At 44.3% G+C, this 17,502-nt stretch overlaps 1 protein-coding gene across 1 annotated transcript; it reads right to left on the bottom strand.

Annotated features, from left to right (window-relative positions):
• Positions 1-658: 658 nt before the first annotated feature.
• Positions 659-16,809, bottom strand: LOC126522504 (cathepsin L1-like). Its single transcript, XM_050171259.3, has 8 exons — positions 15,421-16,809; positions 14,548-14,675; positions 13,421-13,563; positions 10,414-10,611; positions 6,015-6,209; positions 3,460-3,628; positions 3,176-3,284; positions 659-1,358 (listed from the first exon to the last, which is right to left on the bottom strand). Exons 2-8 carry the CDS (start codon positions 14,663-14,665, stop codon positions 1,259-1,261), a joined length of 1,032 nt encoding a protein of 343 aa, XP_050027216.2. The 5' UTR covers positions 14,666-14,675; positions 15,421-16,809; the 3' UTR covers positions 659-1,258.
• Positions 16,810-17,502: the final 693 nt, after the last annotated feature.

The following is a 17,502-nucleotide window of genomic DNA, read 5'->3' as shown; positions in this document are numbered from 1 at the left end:
ATCCTATGGTCACTGCAGCGCACCTTGCCGAGCACGTCTACATCTTGTATGATGCCAGGGTTCGCGCAGAGTATGAAGTCGATTTCATTTCTAGTCTCACCATTCGGGCTCCTCCACGTCCACTTTCGGCCAACCCGCTTGCGGAAAAAGGTATTCATTATCCGCATATTATTCTGTTCTGCAAACTCTACTAATAACTCTCCTCTGCTATTCCTAGAGCCTATGCCATATTCCCCCCCTGACTTGTCTCCGGCCTGCTTTTTGCCTACCCTGGCATTGAAATCGCCCATCAATATACTGTATTTTGTTTTGACTGTACCCATCACCAAGACTATACTCTATAGTCTTGGTCAACTAAGTAGCTTGTGAATTTTTTATTAATCTGGCAGTCATTTGGAAGTTGTTTGTGGTCAAGCTTTTTTAAGAGAAAAGAAACGAGTTCCATAGATATTGTAGCATTATTGAGCACTTGAACATGCACATATTTTGAGATGTAGTAATCTGCCGCGCTCATTTATGCCCGTTATACTATGGCCGGAAACAAAAGCAACAGGTGAAGAACCATGTTTCTATTGATGCCAGCACAAGATTAATGTGCCACTCTAAGAAGATAGCAAATATAGTAATGAATACTCGTAATAACGAATGCCGGACAAAATGTTTCTAATGATCTTTTATTGAACACATTTTAAAAGGTCAACTGGATTTCCCGAGCAGTCGGTGAAATAAAATGTTCAAAAGTGTGACTTTAATTGCGAGCAGTACGATGGTTGAAGAGGTTCTCCAGATGGAATATCTCGCTTATTTGTATTTTTTTTACGATACCAACTTAATTCGTCACTCGAAGTCATCTGATCACCTTGCTATCTTGAGAAGGAAATGTCATCCCGTATGCGCGGTCGTGAGAAAATCAGTAGGTGCACGTTTCGGTGTCACACATATCTAAGCGTGACACATGTCTAAGCAATGTCAAGAAGACGCCACGACTGTGGAACAGACCCAGAGGGCATATTTACAGCATGTTGAAAAGCAAATTAATAGCAGCGCTAATGACATACGAAATGGTCCTTCTTAATCGTATTGTAGCCATTGCGGTGGGCATCTCCCTCACTTTCTATCTCTCTCTTCCATTGAACTGTTTTACATGCACTCCCCTGGAGGTGACCAAGAAACTGCGGCATTCTCCGTCTTCGTTTCGTTCATTTGCAACAAGGGCATGAAGTGGACCTTTGTCTCCCGTTCTGGATGAGGTTTCGGATTAGACAAGCGGAAAGCTGGCCAAGCTGGCGATTCCACACTGGCTGTAGGCATCCTTGGCTAGCCGCATGTAGCCGCCCTCGCCCCAGTTCTTGCTCCAGCTGCAAAATCGAGCAGACAAAGATGACTGGCTCAGTTTTGGCGGTGTAATTCGATGGTTCTATTGGCGGAGGTTATACAGGGTGGTCCCCCCATTAACTTGAGTCAAGAATTTAAAAATGAAAGGCGCATCGAAAGCAAATTGACCCACACGCATACTATTCGCAATACCCTATAGTGATACAAACAATTTTTTTTGTTTTCCCCATAACTCACTAATTAATTAAGCTTAATGACATAACTCTTTAATTATGACTGAGGACCCCAAGTATGATACGCAGATTTGTGGAGCACCTTCAGAAACCACCGATCGAGTTGTTTCCTTTCCGATACGTCTCACGTAATCCTTCTTCCGGGTTGCAAAGAAAGCCCGCGAAATACGTGACGGAGCGCTTGCGCAGTGGTATCGTGCTGCTCTCAAGCGTGCGTTCGGTGAACAAGGTAGGCTCCCGTCGGATGACGGCGGAAATGCACGCTGCTGGCCGAGCGCTGCCGATGCGATAAAGAACGCCCTGCCGCTTCCTCGTCGCCAGTCACGATGCAGCCGACTTTGTTCACCGAACGCACGCTTGAGAGCAACCACTATACCACTGCGCAAACGCTCCGTAACATGGATTTTTTTTTTTCATATTTCGCGGGCTCTCTTTGCAACCGGGAGAAAAGGACTACGTGAGACGTATCGTAAAGGAAACAACTTCGTCGGTGGTTTCTGAAGGTGCTCCACCAATCTGCGTGTTATACTTGAGATCCTCAGCCAATAATTATAAAGTTGAGTAATATTAAATGTAATGAATTAGTGATTTATGGGGAAGACAAAAAAGTTGTCTGAGTTACTATAGGCTATCGCGAATACTATGCGTTCGGTTGGATTCGCTTCCGACGCGCCTCTCATTTTTAAATTCTTGGCTCAAGTTATGTGGGACACTCTGTATAAGCGACGTGCAACGTTGTGTGGGCCTATATGTATGTAACATGCAAGAAACACCGCCGAGAATAAAAGCTGTTTCAACACGAAATGCAAACAATAAAACGCAGAAAAAGAAACGTGAATGGCTAGAACGCATTATGAGATGCATCACAAATGTGCTGTATTCGGGGAGCGTTAAAAGGAAAATACCGTTGGTGAGCTGCGTCCTAGTAAGTACGTTCACCTGCCATCAAATATTTGGACATCGCGCTACCCACAAGTAGTTTGCTGCTTAAATGGGCGTTTGATGCTATCCGGCATTCATAGGTGAAGGACAAAGAGGTAAGCCCGGAGGCGCGGAATCAAACCCCGGACACGTTGGCTTCGTTTCGATGGGCGCGAAATGCAAAAACGTCCGTGTACCGCAAATTGGGTTTTCGCTGAAGAAACTCAGATGGCCAAAATTAATTCGGAGTCCCCCACTACGGCGTGCCTCATAATGATATCGTAATTCTGGCACCTAAAATCGTAGAATTATAAAAAGAAGAAGCGGAGCTGGTCTTCTGTTTCTATTATTATTATTATTATTATTATTATTATTATTATTATTATTACTATTATTATTATTATTATTTGATATGCGTGTCTGTTCTCGTATAATGTTTGTCTAATAATGTATCGCGACCTGGCTGGACATATTACATTCAATATTCTCAGACAACTGTTATTTACTAAAAATATTGCAGTGCATTTGCAAATGAAGAGCGCGCTGATATACGTACATACACGTTTTCTTTCTTTTTATCAGAAGACCACTATTTTGCACATATTTGACTAGCACTGCACGATATTCGTACCTCAAAGCGGAAGTCTTCGTTGCAACAATCCAATGAAATAATAAACAAAACTCACCTGTTTTTAAGGATCCAGTATGATGTCCCATCATCGGTGACTCCGTAACCGACGATTAGCACTGCGTGGTCCACTTCAAACAAGCCACAGGAGTAATCCTTGTACACGCCTGCATAAAGTCAGGAGAAAAGAGACTTTTTAGACAGAAGAGACTAGATAGATAGATTAGATTAGATTAGATAGATAGATAGATAGATAGATAGATAGATAGATAGATAGATAGATAGATAGATAGATAGATAGATAGATAGATAGATAGATAGATAGATAGATAGATAGATTACCTTTCGAATAAAACCGGAAGGCGGGCAGCTTGGAGTAGACGGCAGCCGAGATGGGTCCCACCGTGGCCACAGCTACCTGGAGAATCTTTTCGTCATCACGCGGCACCACCACCATCAGGCCGGACACAGAGGCGCCCACTGTGCTGTTCTTGAAGCGGCACGGGCCGTCCTGCGAGTGCAGAGAAAAAAAGGAGCAACGCACGCCGTCAGCTGAGTTTTGCAACTATTTCCTAGCCACATATCACGCCCGAAACGTTGCTGCTTCTGCAGCCAAACGTCAATTTAGTGAAACCCACTTTTACGAAATTTTCGATTTGACGAAGTTATTCAAGTGTATATATATATATCACAGGAAGCCAACAAAGACACCAAGGACAACACAGGGGAAATCACTTGTTCTTACTAATTGAAATGAAGAAATTATAAATTAATGGAATTGAAAGAGGATGAAAACACTACTTGCCGCAGGTGGGGAACGATCCCATGTCTTCGTACCACGCGTGCGATACTCTACCAATCGAGCTACCGTGGCGCTGTCTTCCCATCCACTTTATGGGGTATTTATGTGTTACTATTAGTACTAACCCTGGGAGTGTTAGCCAGCGCCACCGCTCACAAACCTTGGCGGCGGATGCGTAACATACTTTCTGCCGCAGGCGTCACGGGTACGTGATCTTTTTGGGTGAAGGCAAATGGTCACTAAACCCACACGGGCTACCGGAAGGCATCAATGTTGCCGGATTCGAGACCCTCGTTATGTAATGAACGAGAAGAAAGGGGATTAACCGAGGGGCCCGATCTTCATTAATCATACCATAAGGAGCCAGCAAACAAAGACACCAAGGCTCCAGCACGCCTGCTAGATGCTATGTTCGTTTGTACGCGGACAGTGCGGGAGCGCTGCAATCGCGGCGCGCAAGAGGGTATGTCATGTGGTATCTTTTTGTATTTCGCGGGCATCTGCAGTAAGCTGAAGAACACTAATACTTAATAGATCGAAAGTTAGAAACTGTCTAATCGGGCGTTTTGCAAATAGCTCTACAACCTCCTAATTGGAATTTATTGCCTAATTTCGTTGCTTCAGAAGTTGGTTAATTAATCTTGACCAATTATCTGATTAGGCAAAATACAAAGATTAGCGTTATACACTACATACAAAAGTATATATATATATATATATATATATATATATATATATATATATATATATATATATACATATATATATAATGCATACAGCGCACAACGTACTACCACGCTTACGGAATGCATCGTTAAACAGAACGGCACAGATTGACGGCATGTCCATTGGGGAACTACGAGAGCTCGGAGTGGTTTTTTTTAAATATTTGTACTGCTAATGCTAATATTCCAAGCCCTTTCTGTTCGCTGTTTCTGTTGCGTTGGGTGTTGTATCATTATGTAACATTTGTACAGTTCCGTTGTCCTTGTGGCACATTAACATGGTGACTGCGCACTTCGTACAATCACTTTTACAGTGAAAGCTGTGTATGACTACGCTTCCGTAGTGTTGTAGGCATCCGGCAGCCGAACCGGATTTCTAACAAACTCATGCACACTGAGTTTCGTTGTTTGGTTTGTGTGTGATCACGTACGGGTGCAGTGCGGTGGCGCAGATGTCAAAATGCGGAACGGATTACAACGCTCGCCGTGAACAATAGCGTGACGTCGAGGTTATCGCATTATATAAGCAGAAGAGGTAATGGCGCTAAAGACAGCTGCGTTATCGATGGGGCGGACGCGTATAGTTCGTACAACCGAAGAACAACATACGTACGAGGAGCGCCGAAGGAAACAGCAACGAGAATGTAAACGGCGCCGGCGCGAAACGACCACCGACGAAGAATGTTCGCGCGATGCTGAACGAAAACGACAATCGTGAGCCCGGGCACTTCCGTACGAGCAACGACGCCAGACTCGCAACGCAAAAAAATGACAACCATTCCACTCTGTGAAGACGGAATGGCAACGAAAGCACTTTGCTTTTCGTTTGAGAGCTTTGACTGTAGTCAGCTTTCGCTGCCATTCCATCTTCACAGAGTGGAATGGTTGTCATTTTCATGCCTCCTCTTATGCTCAAGACCGTGGCCAGGCACAATGCACGTCTTGCATTTGCTTTTTACTGTGTATATGCTGCCTCGTCGACAATACCGCGAGGCCTTTGCGCTTGCAAAGCTGCCTATTCGCGGCATTTTTGCTTGGCGGTCGCCCGCATCATATATACACACTGATACGCTTGATGCGAATGAAAGTCTATAAGTTGGAGGCAGGAAAGGTCGCAGTGTGCCAAGCAGACTTGTACTCGTTACATAAAAAAAAGTAACCGATTACGATTACAAGTACTTCTGCCCGGAATGTAAGGGATTACGAGTAATTAATCACACGTAATTGGTTACGCACAAGCCTGGCGTCGAGTGATGAGCAAAGCGGGCACATTCAAGCCACGGCGAACAGACGAACTTTCTCTAAGTTACGCGAGCCGAACTTCCAACGGCTGTTCTAACATTCAGCAATGAAAGCAAAAGACTTGAGACCATCGCCGCGTAAGGGTAGCTGTCCGCGGTGTCGATGCCGCCCCGGTCTCGCGCGCAGCGGAAGGCGTTGTCCATGAGTCCCCCGCCACAGCCGCTGTTTTCGTACGCCTCGCCACAGCAGTCCAGCAGGTCCTGGGCGCTGAGCTCCACCAGGCGGCCGGTCTTGCGGGCGTGCTGCCCCTCGATGGCGGCCGCCTGCGTATATCAGCGAGTGTTTGCATTCAATGAATGAATGAATGAATGAATGAATGAATGAATGAATGAATGAATGAATGAATGAATGAATTGAGAAAGACAACTGTGTGTGTTTTTGAAGAGTGCAGTTGTTGACCCGCGGGCCCACTGACTTCTTTGTTAGTCTTGTTGGTCTCCGACCGCTTGTTACTGCTTCCCAGAGAGTATAACCGACTCGTTCGCAAAGGAGCGCAGTAATAAGTTTATGTACCAGCTGTTTATTTGTATGCGGAGCAATCTTTTTTTTTAATTGACTCGCCATCCAGGCCCTGCGGAAGTGGATGTCATGCGAGGCTGTGGAAAACTATTACAACTGCAATGCTTTATTGCTTCAGAGTAATTGTAGTAATGGTAATTTAGAGTAATGGTAGTAACGGTAATTTTGGAAGCGCACGCATGTGCTCGTCGCATTGCCGTTTCTTTTTCGTTTGCCGCTCCTCGTATTCACGCTGCTCCTCGGAAGTTCTAACTATGCGTTGACTACCCATAGCGGTGCTGCAACAACAATGAAATTAGTTGCTAGGCTCGTTGTTTTATATGTGAAAGACTAGTGACGTCACTCCCCACGTGGCATGCTGCCATCGCCGCGATAGCTTGCGAAACAGTCATCTTTACCGGCATACGTATGCGGGTAGCGGCTACATAGAGTTTCCTACAATAGAGTAGAGGGAACTCTGGCGCTGCAGTCGTTGACCCACCATGGGAATGATGGGAAGCACATGGATTTGTCACATTTTCGTGCTTGTGGACTGAGACGTTCTTGTGGCTTCGTTTCTTGCGCTTTGTATGCCTTCGCCATCATAAATTCCGGAGCAATCTGTACTTTTCTAAGTGCAGAAGACGCTGCGAGCACGCACAATCGCTAATAATTGCAAAGCGTATCAAGGCACCATGGCTTGCCCGCGATAAATTCAATAGGGTGTTTTATGTCAAGTGTTATGTCACGCCTCCGTATAGCGTGATGGTTTCAAAATCGAGCGTCTGGAGGTCCTGTGTTCGAATCGTGCCATCGGGCAATTTTAATAATGTTTATATAATTATTTATTACGCAGTACTTTGTTGAAAATGACGCTTTTACAAAGCCACGAAGCCGTTTGAAGCCGAAGAACGAAGTTTAGGCAAATCCATGTACTTCCTGTAATTCCAATGCTGGCTGAACCATCCCCATTGCCGCTCCAGTAGACACTAGCGCCAGCGTTCCCTCTAGTAATTATTGTATGAAACTCTACGGAGCGCCACGTGCTTCGTATTGTTATCAGGACCGCCTTATCATCAGTGATGTGGTTTGAATGCTTCTGTGCTTGTTATTTATTGAAACAAATGCTGCGTTGTATATTGAATGCGTGATACCAAAGAATGTACGCACTTCTCGCTTCAATCGCACAAGGTTTTCTTTTTTTTCACGCTGAAGGTTTTTGTTTTCTTTTTCTTACTTTCAAAAAGAATATTTTGAAGGTTCTATTTTCGTAAATTTCGCTGTAATAGGTTAATTATTATAGCAGAAAATGAAGGTCAAGGCTTTATTTCTTGAATTTTGCGCTGAAACTCGAGCACCGGTACACCAGTGTGACGTCACGGAAATGGAAGTACCCGTTTTTTGTATTACAGCCTTCTTTTTTTTGCTCATTCAACATTCTCGAGACTTGCTAAGTTGAGTGTTTGGCGGCTCCTACGGAATACAGTGTAGTTAGTCTTTGCCGGTAAAAAAATTATCCGGACACGAGAAGGCACCATCAAAACTGATGATGTCATGGCGCGCCCGCACGGGAACTTCAAAGCGGCGTCGCCAACCCTCTTTCTTTTATGCGTCTCTTATCGCTTACCAAGCAGCTTTTCACGGTAAGAGATGCTTTTTCTTTATTGTAGACACGTACCTCGTACTATGCAGGCTATCCCACGTAACTTTAACCAAATTTTAAAAATATGCAAATGCCACGTAGTTGGACAGATCAAAGGCAATATCGTTTGCTGTCGCTTGGAGATGCTCAAATTATTTGCTTTCATGCCACCGAATTAAATAATTAGTTTTGTTAATTAATCAGCTTCTCAAATATTATAATTAGATGAAAAGTGATAATGAGAAAATTGCAGAGTGACATGAAAAACTCCCGGTAAGGCTTTCTGATGCTCAATACGTGCGACATAACAGTGTTGCACGTAAAAGTGATGTACGCAAGCTTGCCGCGAGACAGGCCGCTCGAGACACTTTGCGTGTATTCGCGGGCTTCTTTCACGCTCGGAAAAACACTTCCATGTGGCACGTATTGAGCAACAGAAAGCTGTATCGGGAGCTTTTCATGTCGCTAAGCAGTTTTATCACTGACACTTCTCATCTAATTGTAATATTTGAGAAGTTGATTAATTAATTATGACTAGCTAGGCAATTTGATAGAATGAAAAAAATAATCTGAGTATTTGCTAACAACATTACCTTGGTTCTGCCCAGCTGCGTGGCATTCGCATATCTTTTAAAGTTTGGCTAAAGCTACGTGGGACAGTCTGTATATTGCGCATTGCCTTCAGTCCCTTTCAAAATTAACTGGGAAGCCACAATATAAAATATCCATTCCGCATATGAATTCAGAGGCATGCTGAACAGTGGGGAAATAGTTTCATTGGGTTTTTTTTTGTCATTAGCTTTTGTGAAAATTCACGATACTTCGATCTAGACCATCGTGTCGTCACAGGCGGCGGTGAAAAGCACCCGTGACGCAAGTTTCTACCACCGCGAGAAGGCGTGGAATTGTAAAATGAGGAATCCACATGTGAGCTTACCACACTATGTTACGTCATCAACTCCGTGTTTAATTAAAGTAAGCGAAAGTGATTTTTACTATAACGAACAAGGGAAGGCGGCTACTTTGTCAATATACGCGTAGACGTTGCTTTCAGCCTCTAATCATAATACTTATAAAAAACTTGTTTTTTCATCTTTGTAACTACCAGTAGGTAATAGGAACAGAATTGAAAATCGATAAGTCCCTGAGATTTTTTCAGGTCTCAGTAAGAGATAGCTTAATTTAATTTGGAAGACAAAGTCTTCGTTGCTGACTTGACACCGGTTTGGAGCATCTGGGATTTGGGTATCTTGTAATCACTTAAAAAAAGGCTCTTTCTTGTATCTAGGGCGTCGTAGTAAGTCGCAAAAAGTATCAAAGTGTAGGTCTCAACGAGAAAGACGCACGAACTACTCGCAGAGTAGGTAAAATAAACTGTCCGGGAGTAATTAACGTCCGTATAATCGAAAATTAACATTTACTGTAGCCCTGTAAAGGGTGCACCGCCGTAGATTAAGATACATTGAGGCAAAGCGCACCTAGACTTCTGTAAAAAAAAAAAAAGGAAAGGGTCAACTGAGTGTCGACGCTATAAACATGGTCAACGTGATTGCGTGTGAAATACGATGCTAATAGTATACGAAATGTGGGAATATCGATCATTAAAAAGAGAAAGAAAGAGACCGAGCAGAAAGATATAATCAAGATTTAAACACCAAATCATTTGAACCACCATTTACGTTGACCTTGTCTTCTTTTAGCGTCGACACTTTGTTGAGCCTTTCCTTTTTTTTCTTTTCAGTGGCCCTTTAAATGAGCACTAAACGATAATACTATGTCGAGCTAGATCAATAGATTATTCGTCCAGAAGCCAATCATCGTTCCCTATGTGCCAATATCTCGCTTTGTCGCGCAGCAAATTACCGCCTAAGGAATACCACTACTGCTCCTAAATTTGAACCAACCGGGCCAGAACGGACGAGTTGACGTGACCTCCCCGTGACCTTTTGTTTGGCGCTCTCTTCGAATCAGCCAGCGCTGACGTCCCAGGAGAGATATCGTAGTCCAGAAGCAGTACTTCAGAGAATGTATTTCAGACCGACCTCTCTGCATTTCGTAGCATTAAACCTTTCTCTCTCTCTCTCTCTCTCTCTCTCTCTCTCTCTCGCTCTCACAAGCGGTGGCGCCGCTCCGATTTTCCATTTTCGTCATCTTCTCGCTTTCAAAAGCTGTGTTCTCACTAAGAATGATTAATTCGTTACTACAGACACAAGCCTAATCTTTCAATCCAGCTCGACTTAATATTTTCCTTTAGCGTCAATTTAAAGCGTTCTGCACCTGGTATGCGAATTAGAGTGGGCATATACGGCACGAAGACTGCCACTCACCGCACTGAAGGCCCAGCAGGCGCCGCACAGCCCCTGGTCCTTTACGGGAGTGACGAGGGTGCTTCGCCAGTCGACCGACTTGGGCAGCGAGGCGCCCATGTTCTCCGAGGGCAGGAACGTCGACGCGTTCATGCGTTCCAGTGCCTCGTCGCTGAGTTGTACGCATGAGCCCATCATCTCTTCGAATTCATGCTGCAGCTACAGACGTAGACAGAACAAGGGTCGCATATAGCCGTGTAAAATATTACGCAATTGCCGTACTAAAAAGGGACGTGACGGTCACATTGAGAGACCTACCTGTAGGAGTGTGTGAGAGAGAGGAATAAAGAATGCAAGAAGGTTAACCAGGGACTGAACCCTGTAGGCTACCCTGCGCTGGGGGAAGGAGAGACGGGAGGGAAACTTTAAGAGGAAAAGAGAAAGTCCAATGTTCGTGTCGCCAATGTTAATCTTCAGCGCTGTATCACAGACGCTCGTTCAGCCCGGTTGCCGTCAGAAAGGGCAGCAGCGCTTTTGTGGCTTTCTGCAGCTGCGATATGAGAGACCCAAGAACTTGCCCAATGTGAAAGGTATTCCTGCAAGCTGGTTTATAGCGGTGCAGAGGGCAGGTATTTCATTTTCAAAGGACGGGCAGTATAGAGCGAAGCTGTTATCTATAGGCTCTCAACTATAAAGCGAAACGGCGAAAACGGAGGAACGTTAAAAAAATGAAAGAAAAATGAACAATACAGTATCATGTGTACGGGTATAACTAGAAACTGGAACATTAAGTGAAATGCTTATTTCTTCCTTACACCTTTCACGCCCAGTTATAACATATAAGCGCATCTATGGGTCTAGAAACATTTTAGTGGAACCTTTATTGAGGGCGCCTACAAATGTCGATTTCTGTGTTGGTGCCCTATTTTATATTTCCAGAGCCTAAAAATCTCTTTTTCCATGTTTTGTCGTAGCATAATTTGTTTATAATGTCCATTGGCGAATTTGGCTGAAAGAAGCCGATTGTTACCGCAAACTCCTTGCCGGTGTAAGGCTGTTATTAACAGCTTCACAGCAGACGAGAGCATCGCTGCGAGAAAGGCTTTAACTGCTCTACGCGACCATACGCTTGGAGGTGACAGCCTACTTGTGCGCTCACTTCACGTTTTTAGCCGACATCACGGAGAAACTGGAATTCCCTAACGCTGAACCGGCAGTGCGGGGTTCGCTTTGGACGTTCAGGAAAGGTTCGCCACGCTCCCCAACGGACCTGTCCCTGATAAGGGTTAGTTTGAAACTTCAATCAGTCTCGGACAAAAATTCTCCGTTTTAGCTTCTGAAAGAACTGTCAAACGTTGTGACTGGCGAACATTCTGAAATTCCAGACAGCATTGCATTATAGAAGGTTCCGAAGCACAAGCATGTGCCGCTAACTTCGGTAGATGTTGAGCGTTCCTTTTCTGCATACAAACTAATACTTGGTGGAAAAAAAAGGTAAAGCATGAAACACAACCATCTTAGATGGTGCTTGTCTGTCACATATTCCACAACTTTTCTCATTGTTTCTAATCACACTAGATTTTGGATAAATCTATTGTAACCTACGCAACATGAATCGTTCCATTAAAAAGCCTAAATGACAATGTTTGGCGCCTATATATGCCTTAAATGACAGATTTAGTGCCTGTTATAGGTGTCTAAAACAGATATTTTTTAATGCCTAAACATCCGCTTCTATTTATAACTCCACAAACACATGTAATTGTAGATATCATTGGGGAGGTTGGGGAGAAAGGGGAGAAAGAGAGCTGTTTGGATCAGAGAGCAAACGGGTATAGACGACATTCTAATTGACATGAAGAGAAAAAAATGGCGCTGGGCATGTCATGTAATGCGTAGAGTAGATAACCGTTGGACCATTAGGGTGACAGAATGGGTACCAAGAGAAGGGAAGCGCAGTAGAGGACGACAGAAGACTAGGTGATGCGACGAAATTATGAAATTTGCGGGTGCTAGTTGGAATCGGCTGGCGCAGGACAGGGGTAATTGGAGATCGCGGGGAGAGGCCTTCGTCCTGCAGTGGACATAAAAGATAATGATGATGATGATGATGATGATGAAACATGTAAACAGCATATGACATATAGCGCTTTATTAGGTCTCTTATATTCAGGGTGTTTAAAGCAGACGTTATTCATAGGTCGCAAACGCTACTGTAGATAGGAAGCATCGCAATTTTCTAAATAGTACCTTCCCAAAGCTTCGAGGTGACAAGAAACCAGAAAATATAGGCGACAGACGCAGGCGAATCTCCGCTGAGGATATCCTGTGTGGATATGTAAAATGCTGGAAGTAGGCTTTTCCATGCTACTCACTTTCCCTGCCCAAAATGGCCGACCTCCTGCTCGCGGCGCCATTGGACAGAGAGGTCAGACTCGAAAACAGCGAGGGTGTTGTGAGGAAAGAGATAGCGGCAACTGCAGCGCCCGCTATATCTACACTTCCAGTGCGACGTCCGCGAGCTTGTATTGGTCAAACAAGATGTGTGAGGAAACGCGCACTTGCAGAATTTGGCATGTCCGCTTGCTGTCACTGTCACAAGTTAGCAAACTTCAGTAACGAGGCCAACCACAGGATTGTGTACAATGCTCGTCCGGGCGGGGGTATACCCCGGTGGTTATGGAACTGCGCTCTAAACCTCGAGCTCGCTGGTTCGATCCAGGACGCGACGGCCGCATTTCGCTAGGGGCGAAATGCAAAAACGCTCTAGTACTTGGAATTAGGTGCAAGTTAAAAAAAAATATCACTGGGCCAAATTTTACCTGATGTGCGCACTATACGGCGTGCCTCATGATCAGGTTGGGGTTATGGCACGTGAAACCCGAGAGTTTAATTAATTTTTTTTAATTTTTTAACGCAATGCTCCTTAGATGGTGTTCCTGTAAATTACTCTACCCATATGGGAACGGTCGAACTGGTTGTCACTCGTCGGCAGACCGCATGGCGCTTGTGTATACGCTGGACTCACCAGGTCTCCAAACTGGTTCATCTTGAGCTTGTAGGAAATGAGGCCCCGGCCATATCGCTCGTTGTGCTTGGCGATCATGTAGCGGTTCTCGAGGAAGATCTTCTTGCGGAACAGTTCTTCCTCCACGCTGCTGTAGTTCTTGCCTGAAATGAAGTGAGACGATGCTTTGAATGTCCTCCGCGTAGGTTTGACTACAGCGCCTTGTTCTGTCACATCTTGACCGATTCCCAGCCTTTTCGAGGTACACGAATAGGAATGGTACAGGATAATTGGACTGATAGCCTGAGTGGCTAGTGGCCGGTCCAATGCAAGATAGGTTATGCGTCAGTCGTATACCTACCTATACGCATGACGCGTTCTCTCTCCACTTATGAAAATATAGCATTCGTATGTAAATAAGTTATAAATAAAAGATCCCTACAGACATGATGCATGCACTCGACACACTCTTGCAATAATAAACTATACACACATTTGTGTCAATCATTTGAGAGCGAAAATCCTCGAACTAATGTTGTGCGTTACCCAGATTGTTGAGCAAGGCAGGGCAATTTACACGAGAGTTTAAAATTGGTGTAGACTTTTACTTCAGTTAGTATTTTATTTCATGTATTTTTCAACTTTTCTTTTTTTTTCTCTTTTTGTGCTGTCTAATTAATTCAACGACTCGCTCACTCTCGAGTACGTTGTGACATTTTGGGAAACTAAAATTTCCGTTTATTGCGCCCCTGGTGTTGCGATTAGGTGATGAAGATATGCTGAGTGAATATTGGAAGTTACGCTTGATAATGCTGTAAACTATCAATTAATGTTTGATCACATCTCATGTTACCTCGCCTGTCGCTGGTTGTCCCTCTAGTTCTCTCTGTCCCCAAAGGAGAACAGCGGGAAAAAGGCAGCACATGCTGTCTTTCGTGCGCGGACACGCCATATTAAACTTAAAAGGAAATGAAATGACGCTTAGCCCTGTATAAAAGCTGTGAGCGTTTTTCGTTAACCAAGGAGTTGCTGCGAAGGCCTTCGTTCCTCGACTCTATGCAGAAAATCGCTGGCGACAGGAACCGCTGCTTTTCAGCTTGAGTTTTAAAGTGGTCTCGATGCATTTCAAATGGAATCGATGTACTTACCATATAAGGCCTTGAACTCCGTCCACTGAGCTTGAACCCACAAGTCCGGATATGCGTATGAACCAGTAGCCACGAGGTACTCCAGGAACACAGAGGTGAAAATCCACAGAGATTTCATGGCTGCTGTGCTACCAGTTTATAGGCGAACAATGAATGCACGGTTCGGTTAGGGATTACTTCGAAGTTTTTGGGGAGCATGTTTCTTTGAAAACAAAACAAAACAATGTATTTTGTTTGCGCATGACATGAGCTCTTGTTAAATGTATAGTGTGTTATTGAAAACTTAAAAGAACACCTGTAATGATGCTGCTTTATTTTGAACTAATAAGTTTATATCGTGATATTAAAAACAACCTTGTGTTGCTTAAAAAATTTAAGAAATCAGAAAAGAAAAACTATGCGTCGAACGAACGCAAACGTTTATGGCACGCGCCGTACTTTTTAGAACTCTCTGCTCGCATGCGGCTTTCACTATAGCGCTTACAAAGCTGCTGCATTGGCTTCAACCGAAGTTATATGCCACTGCTTAAAGACCATGCAAAGGAGCCCTGAACGAGGCGGAGAAATCAGGCGCTGAATTCAAAATGTTTTTTGTCCTTACTTACTGCCGTTTGACATTGGCCGGCAGTATTGAATAATGATACGTGTAACATCACCATTTGGCTGGCATGAACTCTTACGAACAGTTCTAGCGACAGTTTCTGCGAATACTAGTCTAGAAGGTTTTATTATGTCTTCACAAAAGTACTAGGAGTCGCCGATTACATATCCGCAGAATTCATATTGTCGGAGCGGATTCCTGATCTGCGAGAAAATTCGCAACTCCTAGAAGTTGACAAACTATATAGCGAAAAGTTGCAAACACCAACTTACCTCTCGGGGACTGCAGAAGAGAAATGGATGCGAGAGCCGTCCGCCTTTTTAACGGGCCCGCTGCGTTGAATGTTGTGTATTCTCGAAGGGCGTTTCCTATCGCTTTTGCGCGAGTTGTCACGGTTTTGCCCACGGTGCACATGTCACGCGCACGACCTAAACGCTGATTGGTTCGTCAGATTTCGGTCGACTCGGGCAGCTCCGTAGCCGTAGCGCATTCCCACGATATTTTTGATAACGAGAACAACGTCTTCGGCGTCTGCAAACACAGGGTGCACATCGCCTCGCGGTGGTGATTCACGCTGCACTGGTTGACAGCGTGGGATTTTATTTGTTTATTTTCTTCTCGTTTGCTCTTTGCAGGGCTGCCGTTCTGCTTGTCTGCCCCGGAGTGGCTCACGAAATCCCTAGCCCTATTGCGAGGACGGTGAAGGTGCCACTTCTGTGCTTAATTAATGAATGGCAACGCGGTGAGAATAACACGAGCGAGGCTAAATAAAGAAAAGTGCGGGCGACACAGTCGGCGGCGACACTTCGAGAAGGGTGGCATCGCACCTCTCAACGCACCGAACCTCTCAACGTCGCGCCTATCGACGTTTAAATTTTAACGGGCCACCGACAAACTTGGATTTTGTTGGATGCGAAATGTATTTCAACTGGGCAGTTTTATTCCCTCCCTTTTTATATCTGATTGTTCCCGGAACTTGCACGCAGACCAACTCGCTAAATATTTTCATTAGAATTACTAATTATAATGCGCCACAAATAGACGTTCACGTTTTTTTTTTTTCCAATGTGATTATGCCTAAATATGTTGCCAGAGAGCAGAAGGGATGTGACTTTCGCCTGGGGCGGCAAAGTACTACCGTGAAACCATCTGTTGTGGACTTGCCCAGGCACACGCTATATCCGGAAGCTCTTGCTCAAGCGGTTTGGCCTCCGAAATCACCGGCATTCTTCTTTGAGCAGGTGGAGTCCCGATGTCTGCGATTAGAGAGCCTTGCTGGATGTACTGCACGATGTAGGGTTGCATTCATATTTATAAATTCTTAATTCTATTAGCATTCTTTGGGAACTTCACCCAGTTTGCTGTCCGTCCGTTTGTCCTCGGCTAACCTAACACCTACCTGTGTCACTGAGTGGTCCAAGGTCTAATTATCTAACAGGCAGTTACATCGGGGGCTGCTGTGCTGAGGGTACTGGGTTCGAATCCAACCCTCGGAACAAGTTGTGTCACGGGGTATGCGACTCTGGGTATGTGCCCCTCTTCAATGAGGCTCATTCACGTCAACTTGGGTCACTCGGTATGTTTCATTTGCCGCTCTTCAACGATCAAAGAAAGGCTCTTATTCGAAAGCGATATTGTCGACATCTGATGATAACTGGAAGCTCCATCGGGAACAATTGAAGTTACAGCAAATCTTAATTACAGAAGCTAAATAATATTTTACTTTACCATGATATTTCGAACATGTTTGCTAACAACAACGACAAAAGTATTCTCGAAAGTGATAAACCCAAAATCATCACCACGATCAATAACGAAGGACAACAAGAAGCTTCCGCCATCAGAGGTCGCTAATGCGTTAAATTCTTTCTTTTGTCCTGTTTTCACAAGTGAACTTCCTGTTCTCACTAATCTTGACTTCGGTTTTGTTACCCCCTTCATGAACGTTATCATAATCACTGAGAAACGCATACAGAAGGTGCTATTGATAGTCTTTCTAACGTCTATGGGACTCCTGGTCCAGAGGGATCGAATTTGTTCAAAACTACTAAAAATAACAAAACCAGTGCTATGTCGCATTTTCGCCTGTGTTTTTCAGCAGTCTGTTGATCCAGGATGCGTTCCTGAGAGATGGAAAAAAGCTCAAATAACTTCAAAATTTAAGTCAAGTGATTCATCAGCTGTCTCTAACTACAAACTCATTTCACTGACCAGTGTACGAATGAGTAAACTATTAAAACACTTTACATCTTCAAAAATGATAAAACACCTAACGGAGTACAATCTTCTCTTGAACCAACACGGGTTCCAACAGGGTCGCTCATGCGAGACGCAATTATTCGAACTAGTTACCG

Source organism: Dermacentor andersoni, chromosome 6 (genome assembly GCF_023375885.2).
Source record: "Dermacentor andersoni chromosome 6, qqDerAnde1_hic_scaffold, whole genome shotgun sequence".
In the NCBI taxonomy this organism is placed as follows: Eukaryota; Metazoa; Arthropoda; class Arachnida; order Ixodida; family Ixodidae; genus Dermacentor; species Dermacentor andersoni.
This window is presented reverse-complemented; position numbering and strand designations above follow the sequence as displayed.